Source organism: Armigeres subalbatus, chromosome 1, assembly GCF_024139115.2.
Source record: "Armigeres subalbatus isolate Guangzhou_Male chromosome 1, GZ_Asu_2, whole genome shotgun sequence".
Classification (NCBI taxonomy): Eukaryota; Metazoa; Arthropoda; class Insecta; order Diptera; family Culicidae; genus Armigeres; species Armigeres subalbatus.
In genome coordinates this window covers 204386810-204408742 of record NC_085139.1, presented here as the reverse complement: position 1 = coordinate 204408742, position 21933 = coordinate 204386810, and the positions used below count along the sequence as shown (strand labels likewise).

The 21933-nt window shown below is 35.7% G+C and overlaps 2 protein-coding genes across 2 annotated transcripts; one reads left to right on the top strand and one right to left on the bottom strand.

Moving 5' to 3' along the window:
* The first annotated feature begins 8056 nt into the window (after nt 1–8056).
* On the top strand, nt 8057–9247 carry LOC134206929 (uncharacterized). Its single transcript, XM_062682672.1, has 2 exons — nt 8057–8061; nt 8125–9247. Exons 1-2 carry the CDS (start codon nt 8057–8059, stop codon nt 9155–9157), a joined length of 1038 nt encoding a protein of 345 aa, XP_062538656.1. The 3' UTR covers nt 9158–9247.
* An 80-nt stretch (nt 9248–9327) lies between these two features.
* Nucleotides 9328–9891, bottom strand: LOC134206928 (uncharacterized). The gene has a single exon (XM_062682670.1). The coding sequence runs from the start codon at nt 9889–9891 to the stop codon at nt 9328–9330; it is 564 nt and encodes a 187-aa protein (XP_062538654.1).
* Nucleotides 9892–21933: the final 12042 nt, after the last annotated feature.

Sequence of the window (21933 nt, the reverse complement as noted above, 5' to 3'; positions counted from 1 at the left end):
AAATGCTCTGATCTGGACTCGAACTCGTGATCTCTTGATCAAGCGGTTACTACACCACAGCACCAGTAATACACAAGCATGTATGCAAGATACATCAAATATAAATCATCGAATTGGATATATTCATTACCTCTATAAGCACTGAGTTATCCTTAGGGTACCGATTCCTATATCTAAGTATTAATGGATCGAGAAAAGAAATATTAGCTTTACCGTTGGTTATTAAAATATGGTTTCAATACATTAACTTGAAAGCATTGCGGTGGTGAGTATAAGTCTTTCAGCGCAGTATCATTACTTGACACTTTCCGGTCGCTCTAAACGCGCTCAAAACAGTAGCGCAGGGATGAGGTGATCAAATGGTAGCGCGACAAAGCGCTCTTGATGAACATAACGTCACCTGTACTGAACGCCAAAATGATAGAAAATATGACCAGTGCGAAAAGAGTGACTAAACTAAATGACAGCGTTTGAGGATGATCAAAACACTCGCGCCTGTAATGATGCGCTAATAGATAAACTTTTGAAATCGTTGATACGCTGTTACTTTAATTGAGATAAAAGTAGATTCTATTGATCTGAGTATGTAAATGCAAAATTATATTGGTATATAATTGAATTACATCCAAACTAGTAGACACATATGTGTAATAATGGGAAGATCAATAAGAACCCCAGTTAGTGGCTTCTATGCAAATTACTAAAAAGAATTTGGGGTGACCTTTTACGATAGGATATCCTTCAATAATTAAAATCCTCAGTTAAAGTTGAGATACAATTTTCATGTTCTATTGTTAATAAGAAAAGCACAAATACCTATATAACAGCCTGTAAATCTCCCTCAGTCATATAGCAATTTCAAAAGTCGCTTTGTTTAACACGTTCAACGCTTTCCGTTCAGAATGCGTCATAAAGTGGCAATGCTGTCGCAGTGGTGGTCCCCATATAAATCCATAAACCCACGATTTGCTTAAAATTTAGCAATCAATTTTGTAACGCTGAATTCATTTTGAAATTTGAATAGTTATCCGACATATGCTTGCAATCCAAATACTTCCGAAGCCCAGACTTAGGATCAGAGCAGCGTCTTAATTCTAACCTTGAAACAGTAAATTCTGCTTTGGTGCAGCACAGAATTCGCCAAACCAACTAATGTTAAGTGACAAAATATATATTTCAATGCATCATATCAGTTCTTTCGAATCTTTCCGATACAAATTTAGTTTAATTTTCCCTACATATGTTACACCATCAACTTGAACCAAGTCACCAAAATTAAATTTACCAACACAATTAAAAAATTGAGAATTATCATTGACTAAATGTAAAAAAAAAATAATATCAGCTTCACGAAAGAACGATTTGTTTTGTTTTGTTCGTTTCCGCCACTGTGGATCGGTCGGCTTAACCATCGTAGGATCAGCGGCAAGCCGTGCTTGTTCTATTTTACGCATATGGCCTGCATCATTCTTTGTGGCGTTCAATTAGCATGCGTGGAGCGCATGGTGTGCGGAAGAGCGGGACGCATGCGCATTCGCTTCAGTCTCTTGCCGTCGGATGAATATTGCGAAGGAAGCATCACAAACACATCGATTGCGTGCGGCAATGTTCTATTTTAGCTCAGATGGTTGTTTGATCCGAGCATATGAGATTTGGGGAAACTGGTTCATGAGTATGTATTACGGAAAAAGAAAATTTTGGATAGCTCCGCGAAATAACGCGCAGAGGGAAACTCGGTCTCAATTTCGATATAGCGTCGTGCAACTGCTAAACTCGCAAGCTTCTAATTTTATTGAATAATTATGTCTTTTCTATTCAGTAAATATTTTTCTTTGCATTGAAGCAATAGAATATAATTTCCTACTTATGTTTACTGTCTACTGAAACTCGGCAGTTTGATTTCTTCCAAGATAAATCAAAGCTATTTTGTTCTTAACAATCATTAAAGAAAACTGTTGAGTAATATCGATTCTCAACTTATGTATTTTTGTTTCATTTCCTACCTCCATCATCTAAAGTTCAGACCTGAATTCTTCAAATATTCCAAAAAATTAGATGGATTCAATAATAGAAATGTCATGAATATAAATATAAACAATACATAGCATTACGTTCCATTGGCATGGAAAATATTAAATACAATTTTTTAAAGGCTCTTGAATTTTCTAGTATTCAAAATTTTTCTTTGCAATGCGTATTATACCAACACACCTAGAAAATATGAGTTTGAAATAAAGATGGTTTACACGAGGATCGAATATCAAAACTCTGAATGAGAGCCTATCACGTTACCACTGAGCTATGCTTGTTTCTTGAAATTTAGTGTTCGAAGAACAGAGGCTACGCGATTGCAATAAATAACTATTTCACTACATCAAGACGTAGCTGCTTGTGCGCATACGTGCGGTAACGCACCGAGGGACTGTGCTTTGTCTGGTGGCATATAATCTGAACCGATAAAAGTTTAGTTAGGAGTATCGGAATATAAGTCATGTTCTCGATTTGAGTCAAAACGGTAGATTGAGTTTACGTCAGGTGCTTTTGTGTCATTTCATTCAAATAAGTCACATGTGATATTCTTATTGTTTTGGTGCGCAGGGAAGCAACTTCTAATCAATTTCAACATTTTATTTGAACTTCTGTAAATGCATTCTTCCTGGCGTTGCAGCAAATAACCATATTGACACAGATATGTAAACATGGCTTGGCCTAATAATTAGTGGTAAATCAAAAATATTTTATAATTTTGATTTTCATGAATATTCACTATATTTTTGTACCTTTGCTTGCATACCTTCTGTGTGGTTTTTGATAGTTAATTCATCTATGCTATACATAAGTCTCAAATTTTGACTTCAATAGACCAAATAATTGGAACCCCGTTCATAGTGACAGCATGTTCAGTTAGAAGAATTCAAATAGAAATCACTCGGATGATGTAGAGAAAATGAGTTTTGGCTTCTGGAGAAAATTTTCTATTTTTGGAAGTCAGTGAAAAGTATTCAAACTTTTCATAATCCAAGTAATTCTATGTTTTAGATAATTTATAGTCTTAGTTCGATCATTGACAAACTAAATGACTCATTCCAGAGTTAAATGTCAAACGTGTTACAACAGAGTTCTGAAGATTATTTTCTTCAGCTCTCTAATAGTTTGTTGTTAATAGTTGAATAGTTGAAAATATAACAGAGTTAAAGCACAGTTTAATACTAAATGAAACAAAATTGATCAGTCTGTATAATAAGTTACTGCAACTAGCGCTATAACTCTGTTATGTGCAATAGAAAAACAATTAGCAGAGCTGTAAAACCTTCGCTCTAGATGTTCTACATATTACTTTTGAAATTTAACCTCTGGAATAAGATTGACAAACTACTAAATTATCGAAACTATTACTAAATGATCGAAACAGCCTTGCTATAATCCATAACAAACACGAAAATAAACAACGATTTTCGATTTTCCGATATATTTATCATTACGATATAAAGTACGCATATGAGCTCAAGAATGCTGATTTTGGTAACACTAGCTCTGTCACGCTTTATCTATCAGATTTTGTGCTTGAATCGTTCACCAAAGAGTGATTCGTGATACAAATTTTTATACTATGCCTGAAACTTGTCGTTAAACTACGTCTAAAGACTCGGATACAGGTGTAAAACGAAATTTTAAAATCAAGACCGTCAGAAATTAGGATAGATTTCAAACTTTAGCGTTTTTACTTTCGATGGATTTTCGAGATTTTCTTATCAATCGGTTCGAAAACTCTCCAGCAATTTGTCAACCATTGAACTATTGATTATCAACGGTAAACTATTGGATAATTCAATTTTCCTATACCAGTAAAAATTTCAGAACCAATCAATCCGTACATAGCGCGTTTGAATCATCGGTAGCCCTACTTTTTGCTATTATCTATTATTAATTATGCATGATGATGAATAAGAGTGCTTCCTTCATCATTGACCTCGATAAAAATCAAGAAAAAGAAAATGGAAATGTGACTGACATTATATAGGTAAAATACCCAACAGTGGATCGCCTGTTTTACTTCGAATTTGAATGCACCGGTTTTTTATACGTAGTTTACGTCGTGCGGTCGTATCTTCTACACAACCCTTCTATTTTTTTTTATTGTCTTTATTAATGAGGTTTTCGCCCTTGATGCCTGAAACCTGATTTGTGCAATTGCTCAACCTCACTATTTTCCGGCACTTAACTCATCCGATTTACTTGGAACAAATTGCATCCAGGGAATTATAATAAATGTGAATTTTCAATCAATCTATCTTTATTTATAGATCTTCGACCCTAGGCCGTCTATATCTGGTATAAATAAATGGAAAAATAAGTCTTCATCTGTTATTTTTAGACTTTTCATATATGTTTATCAACCTTTTGAACGAGCGAGAAAGGCACTATCACGCTAGGTGGATTAATTGGGTTTTTTTCTTGTGATGAAGAGAATATTGAAAGAAACATACATCAAATGATTGGAACAATCCACCAAATATTTAGCATATGATTACGAACTGGATTCTGAAATGATTGAGAAGGTTTGATATTGGAGCCTAGGCTAATCACAAACTAGAAAACTGAAACGGTAAATTGGCAGTCCACCTCTACTCGTTTTGGTACTCATGTTTTGGAATCCTGTTGAGCGGTGTAGGTTGGATACTGACTTGTGTGTTCCGTAAACTCAAACTTGACGCTTAAGCACTTTTTGATATACAATCGTCTGTCAACCACATTTTAAATCACACAGTTTAAATCAGCAGTGCAATCATCAAGTATAGTTTTATCTTCATCTGTTTGATTAAAATCTCGAGCAGCAGTTGAATTGGATTCATTTCGACACAAAGATTTAAACTCGACATAACTAACCTACGGTACCGAAGATTAATTGAAACATTTCACTGCACAGCCTAGACTGTCTGATATTATTATTTGTCGTATGAATTAAATGTCTTACTAGAATGTATTGTGACTCACAACATAATAACAACTTTTGATCATTTTCGCTCTCAGTATAGATGAGAAATTTCCTGTAAATAGCAGTGTTATCTAGCATTCACTGCCGGAATTCACACGTGGCGGAAATTTTTGAAAAATATCGAAGTAGCTTTTTTCTGGAGGTATGTTTTCTTAGGCGACTATTCATGTATTTTCCTTTGCGACCTCTCCTATGTCTATATGCTCAATCAGCTCATTAGACCATCTTTGGACAACAACAAACTCAACAAGAGTAAGCGACATTTGTTTTTGTCATTTTCATAGCAATGAGTTTTTTGGATCTAGTCACCATTTCAATTTTCCATCCATTCCTTGATATCACCCTATCTCGATGGCTTCCATATCGAGATGTGGAGAGATCAGCATTAGATCAATACTTAGGTGCGTAACAGCAGATTATTTTTTCTGATTCCTTGTCTACATATAAAGCTATATATGCAGACGAAGAATCAAAGGAATAAATTTTTGGCTGTTCCTCCTTTCAAATTGGTCTAGAGTAGTTAAACTGACAAGTTAAACCTATCTCTATTTTGATATGTTCTGGCATATTTTGTTCAGGATTTTCTCTCCCATATTTAAATTTCTAGGCTACTAGACCATCTTGTGCAATAACAAGCATTAACAAGTGCTGTCCAATGAGCGATGGGAACTTGTACTTCGAGCTGCTCATTAGACATAGACATAAAGATATGCTCATTAGACATTAGACATAATAGAGGGTAAAATCTAGAGGAAGATTGTCGCTGCTGTCACTGGCGAAAAATCTTTTGCTGACGAGTATATGGCGCTAAATGTCACGAAAGAAAAATCAGTACGTTTCGACTGTTGGTACCCAACATGTTCGGAACAAGAACTAGGAACGCAGAACCAACGTCCTCTATGGTTCATTACCTATTCATTATTTGTATTATGTTTAGAAAGATATGCGAAATCGACCATTTTGACCCAATCGAGCGTAGAGAACTGTCAAAATGTGAGCCAAATGAACATTGCTAATCTAGGTTATGCATTGTATTTTGTTCATCTGTATTGTTCTTTTATTTTAGTGACAATGCTCATTAAACTGATGTACAAACATATTCCAAATTGTCATCAAATGCAAAGTCATGTACAAGTTCCCACATTTTGCCCTGTGAATAGTGCTGGCAGCAATTGTTGACAAGCGCCGTAAATCGTCTGAAAATGTTTTGCATACTCTCATTATAGGGTAAATGCAATAGTGGACCCCTAGTAGGAATTTGCTCTCCCTGTCAGGTCTTAGAAATTTTCAATATATTAACTCTGTTGATATTCAACAACAAGCTCTGCATCCTTTCTTCACGATACATACACATAAACTCCCAAATACACGACGTTATTCGTTGAAATTAACATTTTAAAGTCTAACTGAATTGCCCCATAGTAGACCCCTGGGGTTCATAATAGGAAATTGCTTCCTTATAGTCGACACTTCATTTGATTTTCATGTCCTCGTTTCGGGACGTTCTTTCCCTATTATGGACCCCCAAAATATTCCTATAATGGACACTCGTGTTTTTTATAGAATTGTAAAATCATCTAATTTGATTTCCATAGCATTTCCAATGCACAATCAAATCATAGGACTGTAAGGTAGGTTCTACTCGATAGAATTTCTTATAAAATGTTAACATTCGTGCAATAATGCAAAAATGTGGAGGGTCCACTATTGGTTAGTCCATATTGGTCACTTTACCCTAGGATCCTAGTTTTCATATAACGAGCTTTTTTTAATCTAGGGATTATGATAAAAAATTCGAATAATGCTTGTTCTATCCTCCAAAGTATTTCGGAATCAAAACTATGTTTTTATGATCTCAAATGAGTCCCAAGGGCTTGAGGATGCGTTTCGGTTCATAAAAATTGCGAATAATGCTTCAAATGTTCTATCCTCCAAAGAATTTCGGAATCGAGTTTATGCTTGCATGATCACAAACGAATCCAAAAGGGTTGAGGATGATTTTCGGTTCATAAAAATTGCGAATAATGCTTCAAATGTTCTATCCTCCAAAGAATTTCGGAATCGAGTTTATGCTTTCATGATCACAAACGAATCCAAAAGGGTTGAGGATGATTTTCGGTTCATAAAAATTGCGAATAATGCTTCAAATGTTCTATCCTCCAAAGAATTTCGGAATCGAGTTTATGCTTTCATGATCACAAACGAATCCAAAAGGGTTGAGGATGATTTTCGGTTCATAAAAATTGCGAATAATGCTTCAAATGTTCAATCCTCCAAAGTATTTCGGAGTTTAGATTATGCTTTCTTGATCATACACGAATCCAAAAGGGTAGAGGATGCTTTTTGGTTCATAATAATTGCGAATAATGCTTCAAATGTTCTATCCTCCAAAGAATTTCGGAATCGAGTTTATGCTTTCATGATCACAAACGAATCCAAAAGGGTTGAGGATGATTTTCGGTTCATAAAAATTGCGAATAATGCTTCAAATGTTCTATCCTCCAAAGTATTTCGGAATCGAGTTTATGCTTCCATGATCACAAACGAATCCAAAAGGGTAGAGGATGCTTTTTGGTTCATAATAATTGCGAATAATGCTTCAAATGTTCTATCCTCCAAAGAATTTCGGAATCGAGTTTATGCTTTCATGATCACAAACGAATCCAAAAGGGTTGAGGATGATTTTCGGTTCATAAAAATTGCGAATAATGCTTCAAATGTTAAATCCTTCAAAGTATTTCGGAATCGAGTTTATGCTTTCATGATCACAAACGAATCCAAAAGAGTTGAGGATGATTTTCGGTTCATAAAAATTGCGAATTATTCTTCAAATGTTCAATCCTCCAAAGTATTTCGGAGTTTAGATTATTGTGGATTTAAATAAAAAATGGCAACGGGTCGCTGGCACACTGGCAACCTTGTTGACTTCCGATGCAAATTTCCAGTAAAATAATTCATTCTCGCAACACTGTACTGATCAAAACAAACAAGTTTCATTTTCAAAAACAACAACAAGTGTTCGTACCCAAAGTTTATATTTGAATAAAAATCAAAGGAACTATGCAGTAAGTATTTAAAGTGGTTTTTCTTGCAAAGTGGTGTTAAACTTGAAGTTGAATTTATTTCAGGGTTCAAGACGAGAATCAAGATGAATTTTCATATACCGATTATGAAGAACTCATCAACCCCGACACCGTCGAAGAGGGTGAAGCTGATAACGTCGAGGAAGCCGATCCGCTACAAGAGGTCAGCGGTGCAACAAGCGACGACGTATATTCATTTACGGGAATCTTTTTTCAACGGTTCTACAAGAGCCAACTACGTCCCAAGGAATGGACCAGGATGGTTGTGCATGGGGACACCGCCACTGAGATCATCGACTGTATGTGGGACATAGCTTTGGCAAAAATTGAACGACAGGTGCTATTCGACGACGAAACCCCCAGATGGTCGGAAAACGCTCATCCTACGGTGAACGATGCCAACGATTTTATTACACTGCAAGACACTACCAAAAAAAAGTTTTACTCAGTTGATGCCATTACTGCCAGAATTTTGAGGGGTTGGAAGGACAAACCAGTGAGAATATATGTGTACGTTTGGTCCACGAATGTGCAAACCAATGCTCAACATCAAGCAATATTGCGTAAGTTGCTTTCTCCTCAACATGCTGATCGTGCTGGTGCACACTCCGTCAGAGATGATGCAGCTTTAGCGGACGAACTAAAAAGCAAACACATACACCTTGAGGGCCATTACAGCTCATGGCTGCTGTGGGCAAATTTCATTCATTCGTCACCGGCGTACAAGCAGGACGAAATGAAACACTCATCCACGCCCCCAATGCAGCTATCGAAGTACTTCCGATGGGTTCCCACATCCGAGCCGAGTAGGTTGGAAGCAGTTCATAAGGGATTAATTGTTGCACAACATAATAACAGTGGCTGGTTGCGAGAAATGGGAAATGTGAAACAAACATTGATCGAGTGCAGGAAAGCGCTGGATGGAGCAATATCGATGGTTGAGAACTTGGAGCATCGAGGGTTAGTTGGCACCGAACTGTTCACTTCCATGGAGCAGGCTGTTCGTCCAGATGAAATGGAACTGAGCCAACACCTAGCGGGCAGTGTAGCTGACTGCGAAGACCTTGATCACCAGTAAATTCAATCTACATTCCGTGGTTTAAAATCACAAAATCTTTATAACGAATGTTTATAATATTATTTTTAAGAGTCGTTCTTTCGAATTAAAGAATGTGAAATAAATTGCGACTTCCTGTATTTTATATATTCTTTTTATTTGATATTGCTTGTAAGAGAACCCATCGTTTATTATCGGGTTGTAATATTCAAACCAATGTTCTTAACATCTTGCTGAAGACCTTTCTCTGGCAGAAATGTACCACCGGGAAAGTAACCGCAATGCTCAAAGATCTTTGCACATGGATAGACTTTGAATCGATTCATAGCATCACAAATATCTGCCAGAATAGGAGCTCCTTCAAGATGTGCTATTTTCAAATTTCGTTTGATCAATCCAAAAAGTATTTCAATTGGGTTAAAGAATGGACAATATGGTGGCAGAAAGATAGGGATTATCCCAATAGATCGAAGATATCGTATAATATTAACATCACAGTGGATCCTTGCCCCGTCTAGGATCCAGACTGACAGTAATCCTGGATATTTCCGAACCTCTTTGTTGTTGAGAGCAAACTTTCTACAGCATTCGAAAAACTTTCTCCGGTTAAAAGTACCCTCTGTCCAGAAACTGTCTGCCATTCCTCCTACACCAAGGAAGCATAAAAACGATACTCGAGGTTTTCTGCAAAACTCCCCTCGGTACAGAATTTTCTTCCCAACTATCCCGTAACCTTTCTTACGCAACCACGGCATACAAAAAACAAGGCAGGCTCATCACGTATGTAAACATTCAGTTTGAATGTAAACATGTGACGTCACTGCTATCTCTGCACAAGTTGGACCGAGACGATGCTCTACGGTCGCAGCATGCTTACTTTTGTACTCCAACATGTGGCGATAAAATATGCGTCACATTCGAAGTGTCATTTTTCTAACGAGCCTACCTTGTTTTCTGTATACCGTGTTACGCAACATTTCGCGGTTATCAAAACTAACTTCGTCCAGAAAAACAAGATTGCTGAGATCCCATGGAATGGCCAACATATCACGAACAAACCGGGTTATTTCGTCCTCCCGAATTTGTATTGCTCTTCGTTCAATACATTTCCATGTCATTCCTGCCTCATGCAGTATAATGCATACAGATGAAACGCTTATTGTGACATAAAAATGTTTTTGAAACCGGTCCCTTGCTTCCTCGAGCAGCAGTACAGGTTCACGACGGTAAAGATCGACCAGCCATTCCCTCATGCTAGCGCTAAATTTTTTGTATACCTGCCGTCGCTGTTTTCGCTTGAAAACTCCGTTTTCCTCATATTTAAGAATCCAATAGCCTATGGTGGATGTTGACTTCCCGTAAATCCTGGAGAGCTCCTTCCTGGGAATTCCCAGGAAGTAATAGCCATAGAGCGCATGGTAAACGGTACTTGGAGCCGCGTGTTGATGTCGTACCGTTTGAATTATTATATTGCTCATAACTGCTCGTTACATAAACAGCACAATAATTTATAAAAAGTGGAACAAAAAGTGACCCAATCAAGTTTGCAACTCTGTTTACAAAACCATAAACAAAAAGTTATCCGTCAAACAAGTGACACAAAAAGTTCGGAAGAAAGGTCGGAAGTCGGAAGTCCCGACTTCCGAAGTTCAATTTAGTGCTGGCGACACAATATGCTTTCTTGATCATACTCGAATCCAAAAGGGTAGAGGATGCTTTTTGTTTCATAATAATTGCGAATAATGCTTCAAATGTTCTATCCTCCAAAGAATTTCGGAATCGAGTTTATGCTTTCATGATCACAAACGAATCCAAAAGGGTTGAGGATGGTTTTCGGTTCATAAAAATTGCGAATAATGCTTCAAATGTTAAGTCCTTCAAAGTATTTCGGAATCGAGTTTATGCTTTCATGATCACAAACGAATCCAAAAGGGTAGAGGATGCTTTTCGGTTCATAAAAATTGCGAATAATGCTTTTAATGTTTAATCCTCCAAAGTATTTCGGAATCGAGTTTAGGATTTCATGATCACAAACGAATCCAGCAGGGTTGAGGATGATTTTCTATTCATAAAAATTGCGAATAATGCTTCAAATGTTCTATCCTCCAAAGTATTTCGGAATGGAGTTTATGCTTTCATGATCACAAACGAATCCAAAAGGGTTGAGGATGGTTTTCGGTTCATAAAAATTGCGAATAATGCTTCAAATGTTAAATCCTTCAAAGTATTTCGGAATCGAGTTTATGCTTTCATGATCACAAACGAATCCAAAAGAGTTGAGGATGATTTTCGGTTCATAAAAATTGCGAATAATGCTTCAAATGTTAAATCCTTCAAAGTATTTCGAAATCGAGTTTATGCTTTCATGATCACAAAAGAATCCAAAAGGGTTGAGGGTGATTTTCGGTTCATAAAAGTTGTGAATAATGATTCAAATATTCTATCCTCCAAAGAATTTCGGAATCGAGTTTATGCTTTCATGATCACAATAATGCGAATAATGCTTCAAATGTTCTATCCTCCAAAGAATTTCGGAATCGAGTTTATGCTTTCATGATCACAAACGAATCCAAAAGGGTTGAGGATGATTTTCGGTTCATAAAATTGCGAATTATTCTTCAAATGTTCAATCCTCCAAAGTATTTCGGAGTTTAGATTATGCTTTCATGATCACAAACGAATCCAAAAGAGTTGAGGATGATTTTCGGTTCATAAAAATTGCGAATAATGCTTCAAATATTCTATCCTACAAAGTATTTCGGAATCGAGTTTATGCTCTCATGATCACAAACGAATCCAAAAGGGTTGAGGGTGATTTTCGGTTCATAAAAATTGTGAATAATGATTCAAATATTCTATCCTCCAAAGTATTTCGGAATCGAGTTTATGTTCTCATGATCACAAACGAATCCAAAAGGGTAGAGGATGATTTTCGGTTCATAAAAATTGCGAATAATGCTTCAAATGTTCTATCCTCCAAAGTATTTCGGAATCGAGTTTATGCTTTCTTGATCATACACGAATCCAAAAGGGTAGAGGATGCTTTTTGGTTCATAATAATTGCGAATAATGCTTCAAATGTTCTATCCTCCAAAGTATTTCGGAATCGAGTTTAAGCTTTCATGATCACAAACGAATCCAAAAGGGTTGAGGATGGTTTTCGGTTCATAAAAATTGCGAATAATGCTTCAAATGTTCTATCCTCCAAAGAATTTCGCAATCGAGTTTATGCTTTCATGATCACAAACGAATCCAAAAGGGTTGAGGATGATTTTCGGTTCATAAAAATTGCGAGAAATGCTTCAAATGTTCTATCCTCCAAAGAATTTCGCAATCGAGTTTATGCTTTCATGATCACAAACGAATCCAAAAGGGTTGAGGATGATTTTCGGTTCATAAAATTGCGAATAATGCTTCAAATGTTCTATCCTCCAAAGAATTTCGGAATCGAGTTTATGCTTTCATGATCACAAACGAATCCAAAAGGGTTGAGGATGATTTTCGGTTCATAAAAATTGCGAATAATGCTTCAAGTGTTCTATCCTCCAAAGAATTTCGCAAACGAGTTTATGCTTTCATGATCACAAACGAATCCAAAAGGGTTGAGGATGATTTTCGGTTCATAAAAATTGCGAATAATGCTTCAAATGTTCTATCCTTCAAAGAATTTCGGAATCGAGTTTATGCTTTCATGATCACAAACGAATCCAAAAGGGTTGAGGATGATTTTCGGTTCATAAAAATTGCGAATAATGCTTCAAATGTTAAATCCTTCAAAGTATTTCGAAATCGAGTTTATGCTTTCATGATCACAAACGAATCCAAAAGAGTTGAGGATGATTTTCGGTTCATAAAAATTGCGAATAATGCTTCAAATGTTCTATCCTCCAAAGAATTTCGCAAACGAGTTTATGCTTTCATGATCACAAACGAATCCAAAAGGGTTGAGGATGATTTTCGGTTCATAAAATTGCGAATAATGCTTCAAATGTTCTATCCTCCAAAGAATTTCGGAATCGAGTTTATGCTTTCATGATCACAAACGAATCCAAAAGAGTTGAGGATGATTTTCGGTTCATAAAATTGCGAATAATGCTTCAAATGTTCTATCCTCCAAAGAATTTCGCAAACGAGTTTATGCTTTCATGATCACAAACGAATCCAAAAGGGTTGAGGATGATTTTCGGTTCATAAAATTGCGAATAATGCTTCAAATGTTCTATCCTCCAAAGAATTTCGGAATCGAGTTTATGCTTTCATGATCACAAACGAATCCAAAAGGGTTGAGGATGATTTTCAGTTCATAAAAATTGCGAATAATGCTTCAAATGTTCTATCCTCCAAAGAATTTCGGAATCGAGTTTATGCTTTCATGATCACAAACGAATCCAAAAGGGTTGAGGATGATTTTCAGTTCATAAAATTGCGAATAATTCTTCAAATGTTCATTCCTCAAAAGTATTTCGGAGTTTAGATTATGCTTTCTTGATCATACACGACTCCAAAAGGGTAGAGGATGCTTTTTGGTTCATAAAATTGCGAATAATAAAAATGTTAAATCCTTCAAAGTATTTCGAAATCGAGTTTATGCTTTCATGATCACAAACGAATTCAAAAGGGTTGAGGATGATTTTCGCTTCATAAAAATTGCGAAATGTTAAATCCTTCAAAGTATTTCGAAACCGAGTTTATGCTTTCATGATCACAAACGAATTCAAAAGGGTTGAGGATGATTTTCGGTTCATAAAAATTGCGAGAAATGCTTCAAATGTTCTATCCTCCAAAGAATTTCGGAATCGAGTTTATGCTTTCATGATCACAAACGAATCCAAAAGGGTTGAGGATGATTTTCGGTTCATAAAAATTGCGAATAATGCTTCAAATGTTCTATCCTCCAAAGAATTTCGGAATCGAGTTTATGCTTTCATGATCACAAACGAATCCAAAAGGGTTGAGGATGATTTTCGGTTCATAAAAATTGCGAATAATTCTTCAAATGTTCATTCCTCCAAAGTATTTCGGAGTTTAGATTATGCTTTCTTGATCATACACGAATCCAAAAGGGTAGAGGATGCTTTTTGGTTCATAAAAATTGCGAATAATGAAAAATGTTAAATCCTTCAAAGTATTTCGAAATCGAGTTTATGCTTTCATGATCACAAACGAATTCAAAAGGGTTGAGGATGATTTTCGCTTCATAAAAATTGCGAGAAATGCTTCCAATGTTCTATCCTCCAAAGTATTTCGCAATCGAGTTTATGCTTTCATGATCACAAACGAATCCAAAAGGGTTGAGGATGGTTTTCGGCTCATAAAAATTGCGAATAATGCTTCAAATGTTGAATCCTTCAAAGTATTTCAAAATCCAGTTTATGCTTTCATGATCACAAACGAATCCAAAAGAGTTGAGGATGATTTTCGGTTCATAAAAATTGCGAATAATGCTTCAAATGTTCTATCCTCCAAAGAATTTCGGAATCGAGTTTATGCTTTCATGATCACAAACGAATCCAAAAGGGTTGAGGATGATTTTCGGTTCATAAAAATTGCGAATAATGCTTCAAATGTTCTATCCTCCAAAGAATTTCGGAATCGAGTTTATGCTTTCATGATCACAAACGAATCCAAAAGGGTTGAGGATGGTTTTCGGTTCATAAAAATTGCGAATAATGCTTCAAATGTTAAATCCTTCAAAGTATTTCGGAATCGAGTTTATGCTTTCATGATCACAAACGAATCCAAAAGAGTTGAGGATGATTTTCGGTTCATAAAAATTGCGAATAATGCTTCAAATGTTCAATCCTCCAAAGTATTTCGGAGTTTAGATTATGCTTTCTTGATCATACACGAATCCAAAAGGGTAGAGGATGCTTTTTGGTTCATAATAATTGCGAATAATGCTTCAAATGTTCTATCCTCCAAAGAATTTCGGAATCGAGTTTATGCTTTCATGATCACAAACGAATCCAAAAGGGTTGAGGATGATTTTCGGTTCATAAAAATTGCGAATAATGCTTCAAATGTTAAGTCCTTCAAAGTATTTCGGAATCGAGTTTATGCTTTCATGATCACAAACGAATCCAAAAGGGTTGAGGATGATTTTCGGTTCATAAAAATTGCGAATAATGCTTCAAATGTTCTATCCTCCAAAGAATTTCGGAATCGAGTTTATGCTTTCATGATCACAAACGAATCCAAAAGGGTTGAGGATGATTTTCAGTTCATAAAAATTGCGAATAATGCTTCAAATGTTCTATCCTTCAAAGAATTTCGGAATCTAGTTTATGCTTTCATGATCACAAACGAATCCAAAAGGGTTGAGGATGATTTTCGGTTCATAAAAATTGCGAATAATGCTTCAAATGTTAAATCCTTCAAAGTATTTCGAAATCGAGTTTATGCTTTCATGATCACAAACGAATCCAAAAGAGTTGAGGATGATTTTCGGTTCATAAAAATTGCGAATAATGCTTCAAATGTTCTATCCTTCAAAGTATTTCGAAATCGAGTTTATGCTTTCATGATCACAAACGAATCCAAAAGGGTTGAGGGTGATTTTCGGTTCATAAAAATTGCGAATAATGCTTCAAATGTTCTATCCTCCAAAGAATTTCGGAATCGAGTTTATGCTTTCATGATCACAAACGAATCCAAAAGGGTTGAGGATGATTTTCGGTTCATAAAAATTGCGAATAATGCTTCAAATGTTCTATCCTCCAAAGAATTTCGGAATCGAGTTTATGCTTTCATGATCACAAACGAATCCAAAAGGGTTGAGGATGATTTTCGGTTCATAAAAATTGCGAATTATTCTTCAAATGTTCAATCCTCCAAAGTATTTCGGAGTTTAGATTATGCTTTCATGATCACAAACGAATCCAAAAGAGTTGAGGATGATTTTCGGTTCATAAAAATTGCGAATAATGCTTCAAATGTTCTATCCTTCAAAGTATTTCGAAATCGAGTTTATGCTTTCATGATCACAAACGAATCCAAAAGGGTTGAGGGTGATTTTCGGTTCATAAAAATTGTGAATAATGATTTTAATATTCTATCCTCCAAAGTATTTCGGAATCGAGTTTATGTTCTCATGATCACAAACGAATCCAGAAGGGTTGAGGATGATTTTCGGTTCATAAAAATTGCGAATAATGCTTCAAATGTTCTATCCTCCAAAGTATTTCGGAATCGAGTTTATGCTTTCTTGATCATACACGAATCCAAAAGGGTAGAGGATGCTTTTTGGTTCATAATAATTGCGAATAATGCTTCAAATGTTCTATCCTCCAAAGTATTTCGGAATCGAGTTTAAGCTTTCATGATCACAAACGAATCCAAAAGGGTTGAGGATGGTTTTCGGTTCATAAAAATTGCGAATAATGCTTCAAATGTTCTATCCTCCAAAGAATTTCGCAAACGAGTTTATGCTTTCATGATCACAAACGAATCCAAAAGGGTTGAGGATGATTTTCGGTTCATAAAAATTGCGAATAATGCTTCAAATGTTCTATCCTCCAAAGAATTTCGCAAACGAGTTTATGCTTTCATGATCACAAACGAATCCAAAAGGGTTGAGGATGATTTTCGGTTCATAAAAATTGCGAATAATGCTTCAAATGTTCTATCCTCCAAAGAATTTCGGAATCGAGTTTATGCTTTCATGATCACAAACGAATCCAAAAGGGTTGAGGATGATTTTCGGTTCATAAAAATTGCGAATAATGCTTCAAGTGTTCTATCCTCCAAAGAATTTCGCAAACGAGTTTATGCTTTCATGATCACAAACGAATCCAAAAGGGTTGAGGATGATTTTCGGTTCATAAAAATTGCGAATAATGCTTCAAATGTTCTGTCCTTCAAAGAATTTCGGAATCGAGTTCATGCTTTCATGATCACAAACGAATCCAAAAGGGTTGAGGATGATTTTCGGTTCATAAAATTGCGAATAATGCTTCAAATGTTAAATCCTTCAAAGTATTTCGAAATCGAGTTTATGCTTTCATGATCACAAACGAATCCAAAAGAGTTGAGGATGATTTTCGGTTCATAAAATTGCGAATAATGCTTCAAATGTTCTATCCTCCAAAGAATTTCGCAAACGAGTTTATGCTTTCATGATCACAAACGAATCCAAAAGGGTTGAGGATGATTTTCGGTTCATAAAATTGCGAATAATGCTTCAAATGTTCTATCCTCCAAAGAATTTCGGAATCGAGTTTATGCTTTCATGATCACAAACGAATCCAAAAGAGTTGAGGATGATTTTCGGTTCATAAAAATTGCGAATAATGCTTCAAATGTTCTATCCTCCAAAGAATTTCGCAAACGAGTTTATGCTTTCATGATCACAAACGAATCCAAAAGGGTTGAGGATGATTTTCGGTTCATAAAAATTGCGAATAATGCTTCAAATGTTCTATCCTCCAAAGAATTTCGGAATCGAGTTTATGCTTTCATGATCACAAACGAATCCAAAAGGGTTGAGGATGATTTTCGGTTCATAAAAATTGCGAATAATGCTTCAAATGTTCTATCCTCCAAAGAATTTCGGAATCGAGTTTATGCTTTCATGATCACAAACGAATCCAAAAGGGTTGAGGATGATTTTCGGTTCATAAAAATTGCGAATAATTCTTCAAATGTTCATTCCTCCAAAGTATTTCGGAGTTTAGATTATGCTTTCTTGATCATACACGAATCCAAAAGGGTAGAGGATGCTTTTTGGTTCATAAAAATTGCGAATAATGCTTCAAATGTTAAATCCTCCAAAGTATTTCGAAATCGAGTTTATGCTTTCATGATCACAAACGAATCCAAAAGGGTAGAGGATGATTTTCGGTTCATAAAAAATGCGAAATGTTAAATCCTTCAAAGTATTTCGAAATCGAGTTTATGCTTTCATGATCACAAACGAATTCAAAAGGGTTGAGGATGATTTTCGCTTCATAAAAATTGCGAATAATGCTTCAAATGTTCTATCCTCCAAAGAATTTCGGAATCGAGTTTATGCTTTCATGATCACAAACGAATCCAAAAGGGTTGAGGATGATTTTCGGTTCATAAAAATTGCGAATAATGCTTCAAATGTTCTATCCTCCAAAGAATTTCGGAATCGAGTTTATGCTTTCATGATCACAAACGAATCCAAAAGGGTTGAGGATGATTTTCGGTTCATAAAAATTGCGAATAATTCTTCAAATGTTCATTCCTCCAAAGTATTTCGGAGTTTAGATTATGCTTTCTTGATCATACACGAATCCAAAAGGGTAGAGGATGCTTTTTGGTTCATAAAAATTGCGAATAATGAAAAATGTTAAATCCTTCAAAGTATTTCGAAATCGAGTTTATGCTTTCATGATCACAAACGAATTCAAAAGGGTTGAGGATGATTTTCGCTTCATAAAAATTGCGAAATGTTAAATCCTTCAAAGTATTTCGAAATCGAGTTTATGCTTTCATGATCACAAACGAATTCAAAAGGGTTGAGGGTGATTTTCGCTTTATAAAAATTGCGAGAAATGCTTCAAATGTTCTATCCTCCAAAGTATTTCGCAATCGAGTTTATGCTTTCATGATCACAAACGAATCCAAAAGGGTTGAGGATGATTTTCGGTTCATAAAAATTGCGAATAATGCTTCAAATGTTGAATCCTTCAAAGTATTTCAAAACCAGTTTATGCTTTCATGATCACAAAAGAATCCAAAAGGGTTGAGGGTGATTTTCGGTTCATAAAAGTTGTGAATAATGATTCAAATATTCTATCCTCCAAAGAATTTCGGAATCGAGTTTATGCTTTCATGATCACAAACGAATCCAAAAGGGTTGAGGATGATTTTCGGTTCATAAAAATTGCGAGAAATGCTTCAAATGTTCTATCCTCCAAAGAATTTCGCAATCGAGTTTATGCTTTCATGATCACAAACGAATCCAAAAGGTTTGAGGATGATTTTCGGTTCATAAAAATTGCGAATAATGCTTCAAATGTTAAATCCTTCAAAGTATTTCGAAATCGAGTTTATGCTTTCATGATCACAAACGAATCCAAAAGGGTTGAGGGTGATTTTCGGTTCATAAAAGTTGTGAATAATGATTCAAATATTCTATCCTCCAAAATATTTCGGAATCGAGTTTATGCTCTCATGATCACAAACGAATCCAAAAGGGTAGAGGATGATTTTCGGTTCATAAAAATTGCGAATAATGCTTCAAATGTTCTATCCTCCAAAGTATTTCGGAATCGAGTTTATGCTTTCTTGATCATACACGAATCCAAAAGGGTAGAGGATGCTTTTTGGTTCATAATAATTGCGAATAATGCTTCAAATGTTCTATCCTCCAAAGTATTTCGGAATCGAGTTTAAGCTTTCATGATCACAAACGAATCCAAAAGGGTTGAGGATGGTTTTCGGTTCATAAAATTGCGAATAATGCTTCAAATGTTCTATCCTCCAAAGAATTTCGCAAACGAGTTTATGCTTTCATGATCACAAACGAATCCAAAAGGGTTGAGGATGATTTTCGGTTCATAAAATTGCGAATAATGCTTCAAATGTTCTATCCTCCAAAGAATTTCGCAAACGAGTTTATGCTTTCATGATCACAAACGAATCCAAAAGGGTTGAGGATGATTTTCGGTTCATAAAAATTGCGAATAATGCTTCAAATGTTCTATCCTCCAAAGAATTTCGGAATCGAGTTTATGCTTTCATGATCACAAACGAATCCAAAAGGGTTGAGGATGATTTTCAGTTCATAAAAATTGCGAATAATGCTTCAAGTGTTCTATCCTCCAAAGAATTTCGCAAACGAGTTTATGCTTTCATGATCACAAACGAATCCAAAAGGGTTGAGGATGATTTTCGGTTCATAAAAATTGCGAATAATGCTTCAAATGTTCTATCCTCCAAAGAATTTCGCAAACGAGTTTATGCTTTCATGATCACAAACGAATCCAAAGGGTAGAGGATGATTTTCGGTTCATAAAAATTGCGAATAATGCTTGAAATGTTCTATTCTCTAATGTATTTCGGAGTCGAAATCATGCTTTTATGATCTCAAATGAGTCTCAAGGGCTTGAGGATGCTTTTCGTTGCATAGAAATTTCGAATAATGCTTGAAATGCTCTATCCCCCAAACCTTGTGCATGCATTATGTGCACAATTTGTATACAAAAGGTTTTATTTTTTTTATTTTTATTTTTCTTTGTTTTTTTTTTTGTTATCTATGCATTAGAATTTCTTGAAAATGCTGTTCATGCTTGCTTATATGTGATTAAAAATAATTGTAATGAAATTATAGAATTGGCTTTCCTCTGGATTTTCTGTAGTTATCCTCCAAATTGGAACCTTATAAATGCTCATTAAATTTTCTCAGAACGAATGAGTCCATTCGACTTTCGCAGCCTGTATTTTTGACAATAAAGGATGTTTTAAGAAAAAACTGATGACGTCTGAAAGAAAAAACTGGGTCTTTCTTTTCCAATCGTTAAATTGAGGATTGGACTTGAAGAAACTTTGGAGGACAGGCATCTGTAGTTATCCTCCAAAAGAACCCTACAACGTTCCACACAACTATGTGGGGAAAGAATATGTCTATGCGAATTATGCGTTGAGGATGATTTTCGGTTCATAAAAATTGCGAATAATGCTTCAAATGTTCAATCCTCCAAAGTATTTCGAAATCGAGTTTATGCTTTCATGATCACAAACGAATCCAAAAGGGTTGAGGATGATTTTCGGTTCATAAAAATTGCGAATAATGATTCAAATGTTCTATCCTTCAAAGAATTTCGCAATCGAGTTTATGCTTTCATGATCACAAACGAATCCAAAACGGTTGAGGATGATTTTCGGTTCATAAAAATTGGGAATAATGCTTGAAATGCTCTATCCTCCAAAGCTTGTGCATTAGAGTGGGGCGCAGTTGTATGGGAAAACGCAAACTTCGTCCGATCAAGTGAGATCAAGGTTTTTCTGAATCGTTTTGGGACCCCAATCAACTGTGCAAAATATGGGCTCGATTGGTTGCGACCTCGCATGCCGCATCGCGTTTTAAATTTACATGGAGATTACTATAGGAAAATGTACTTTTTTACATTTTTGCTCTTAGCGGCTTCAATTTATCATCAATCACGTGACTCAATACGTTAGCATATAGCCTGGAAGATGCCGAAAGACTTTGCCCAAGAAGGTACGCAGCTGGAAGGTCTACAAAAAATGTTATTTCGTTTTGAAAAATGATTGTTTAAACCATATACAAGAAATCAATGTTTCTGCCAGCACTACCGGACAACCTGTAAATGTCAGAGGGCAAAACCCATTTTCCTTCTAGTCGGAATTTTTACTTTGTGAAATCATTCCGAAAATCTCCCATTAGCTCCAAAATCCTATAAAATCAATAATTTTGAAATAACACTCAGTTAAATTATTGCTCCACGTTGTTCGGCAGTGCTGGCAGAATAAATGATTTTTTGCATATGGTTTGAACACTCGATCTTCGAAGCGTTATAACTTTTTCGTAGATGTTCCAGCAGCGTACCTTCTTTAGGCAAAATTTTTCGGCATCCTTTGGGTTATACTTTAACGTAATGCGCCACTTGGCTTACGATGAACTGAAACCTCTAGTAGTAGAAATGCAAAAATTTACGTTCTCCCATACTAATTTCCATACAAACTTCAAACGCAATGCGGAAAGCGAGGAAGCAACCAATCGGTCCCAAATTCTGCACAGTTGTTCAGGACCCAGAATGGCTTCGAAAAACCATTGATTTGAAAAAATGACCATGACGCCCCACTCT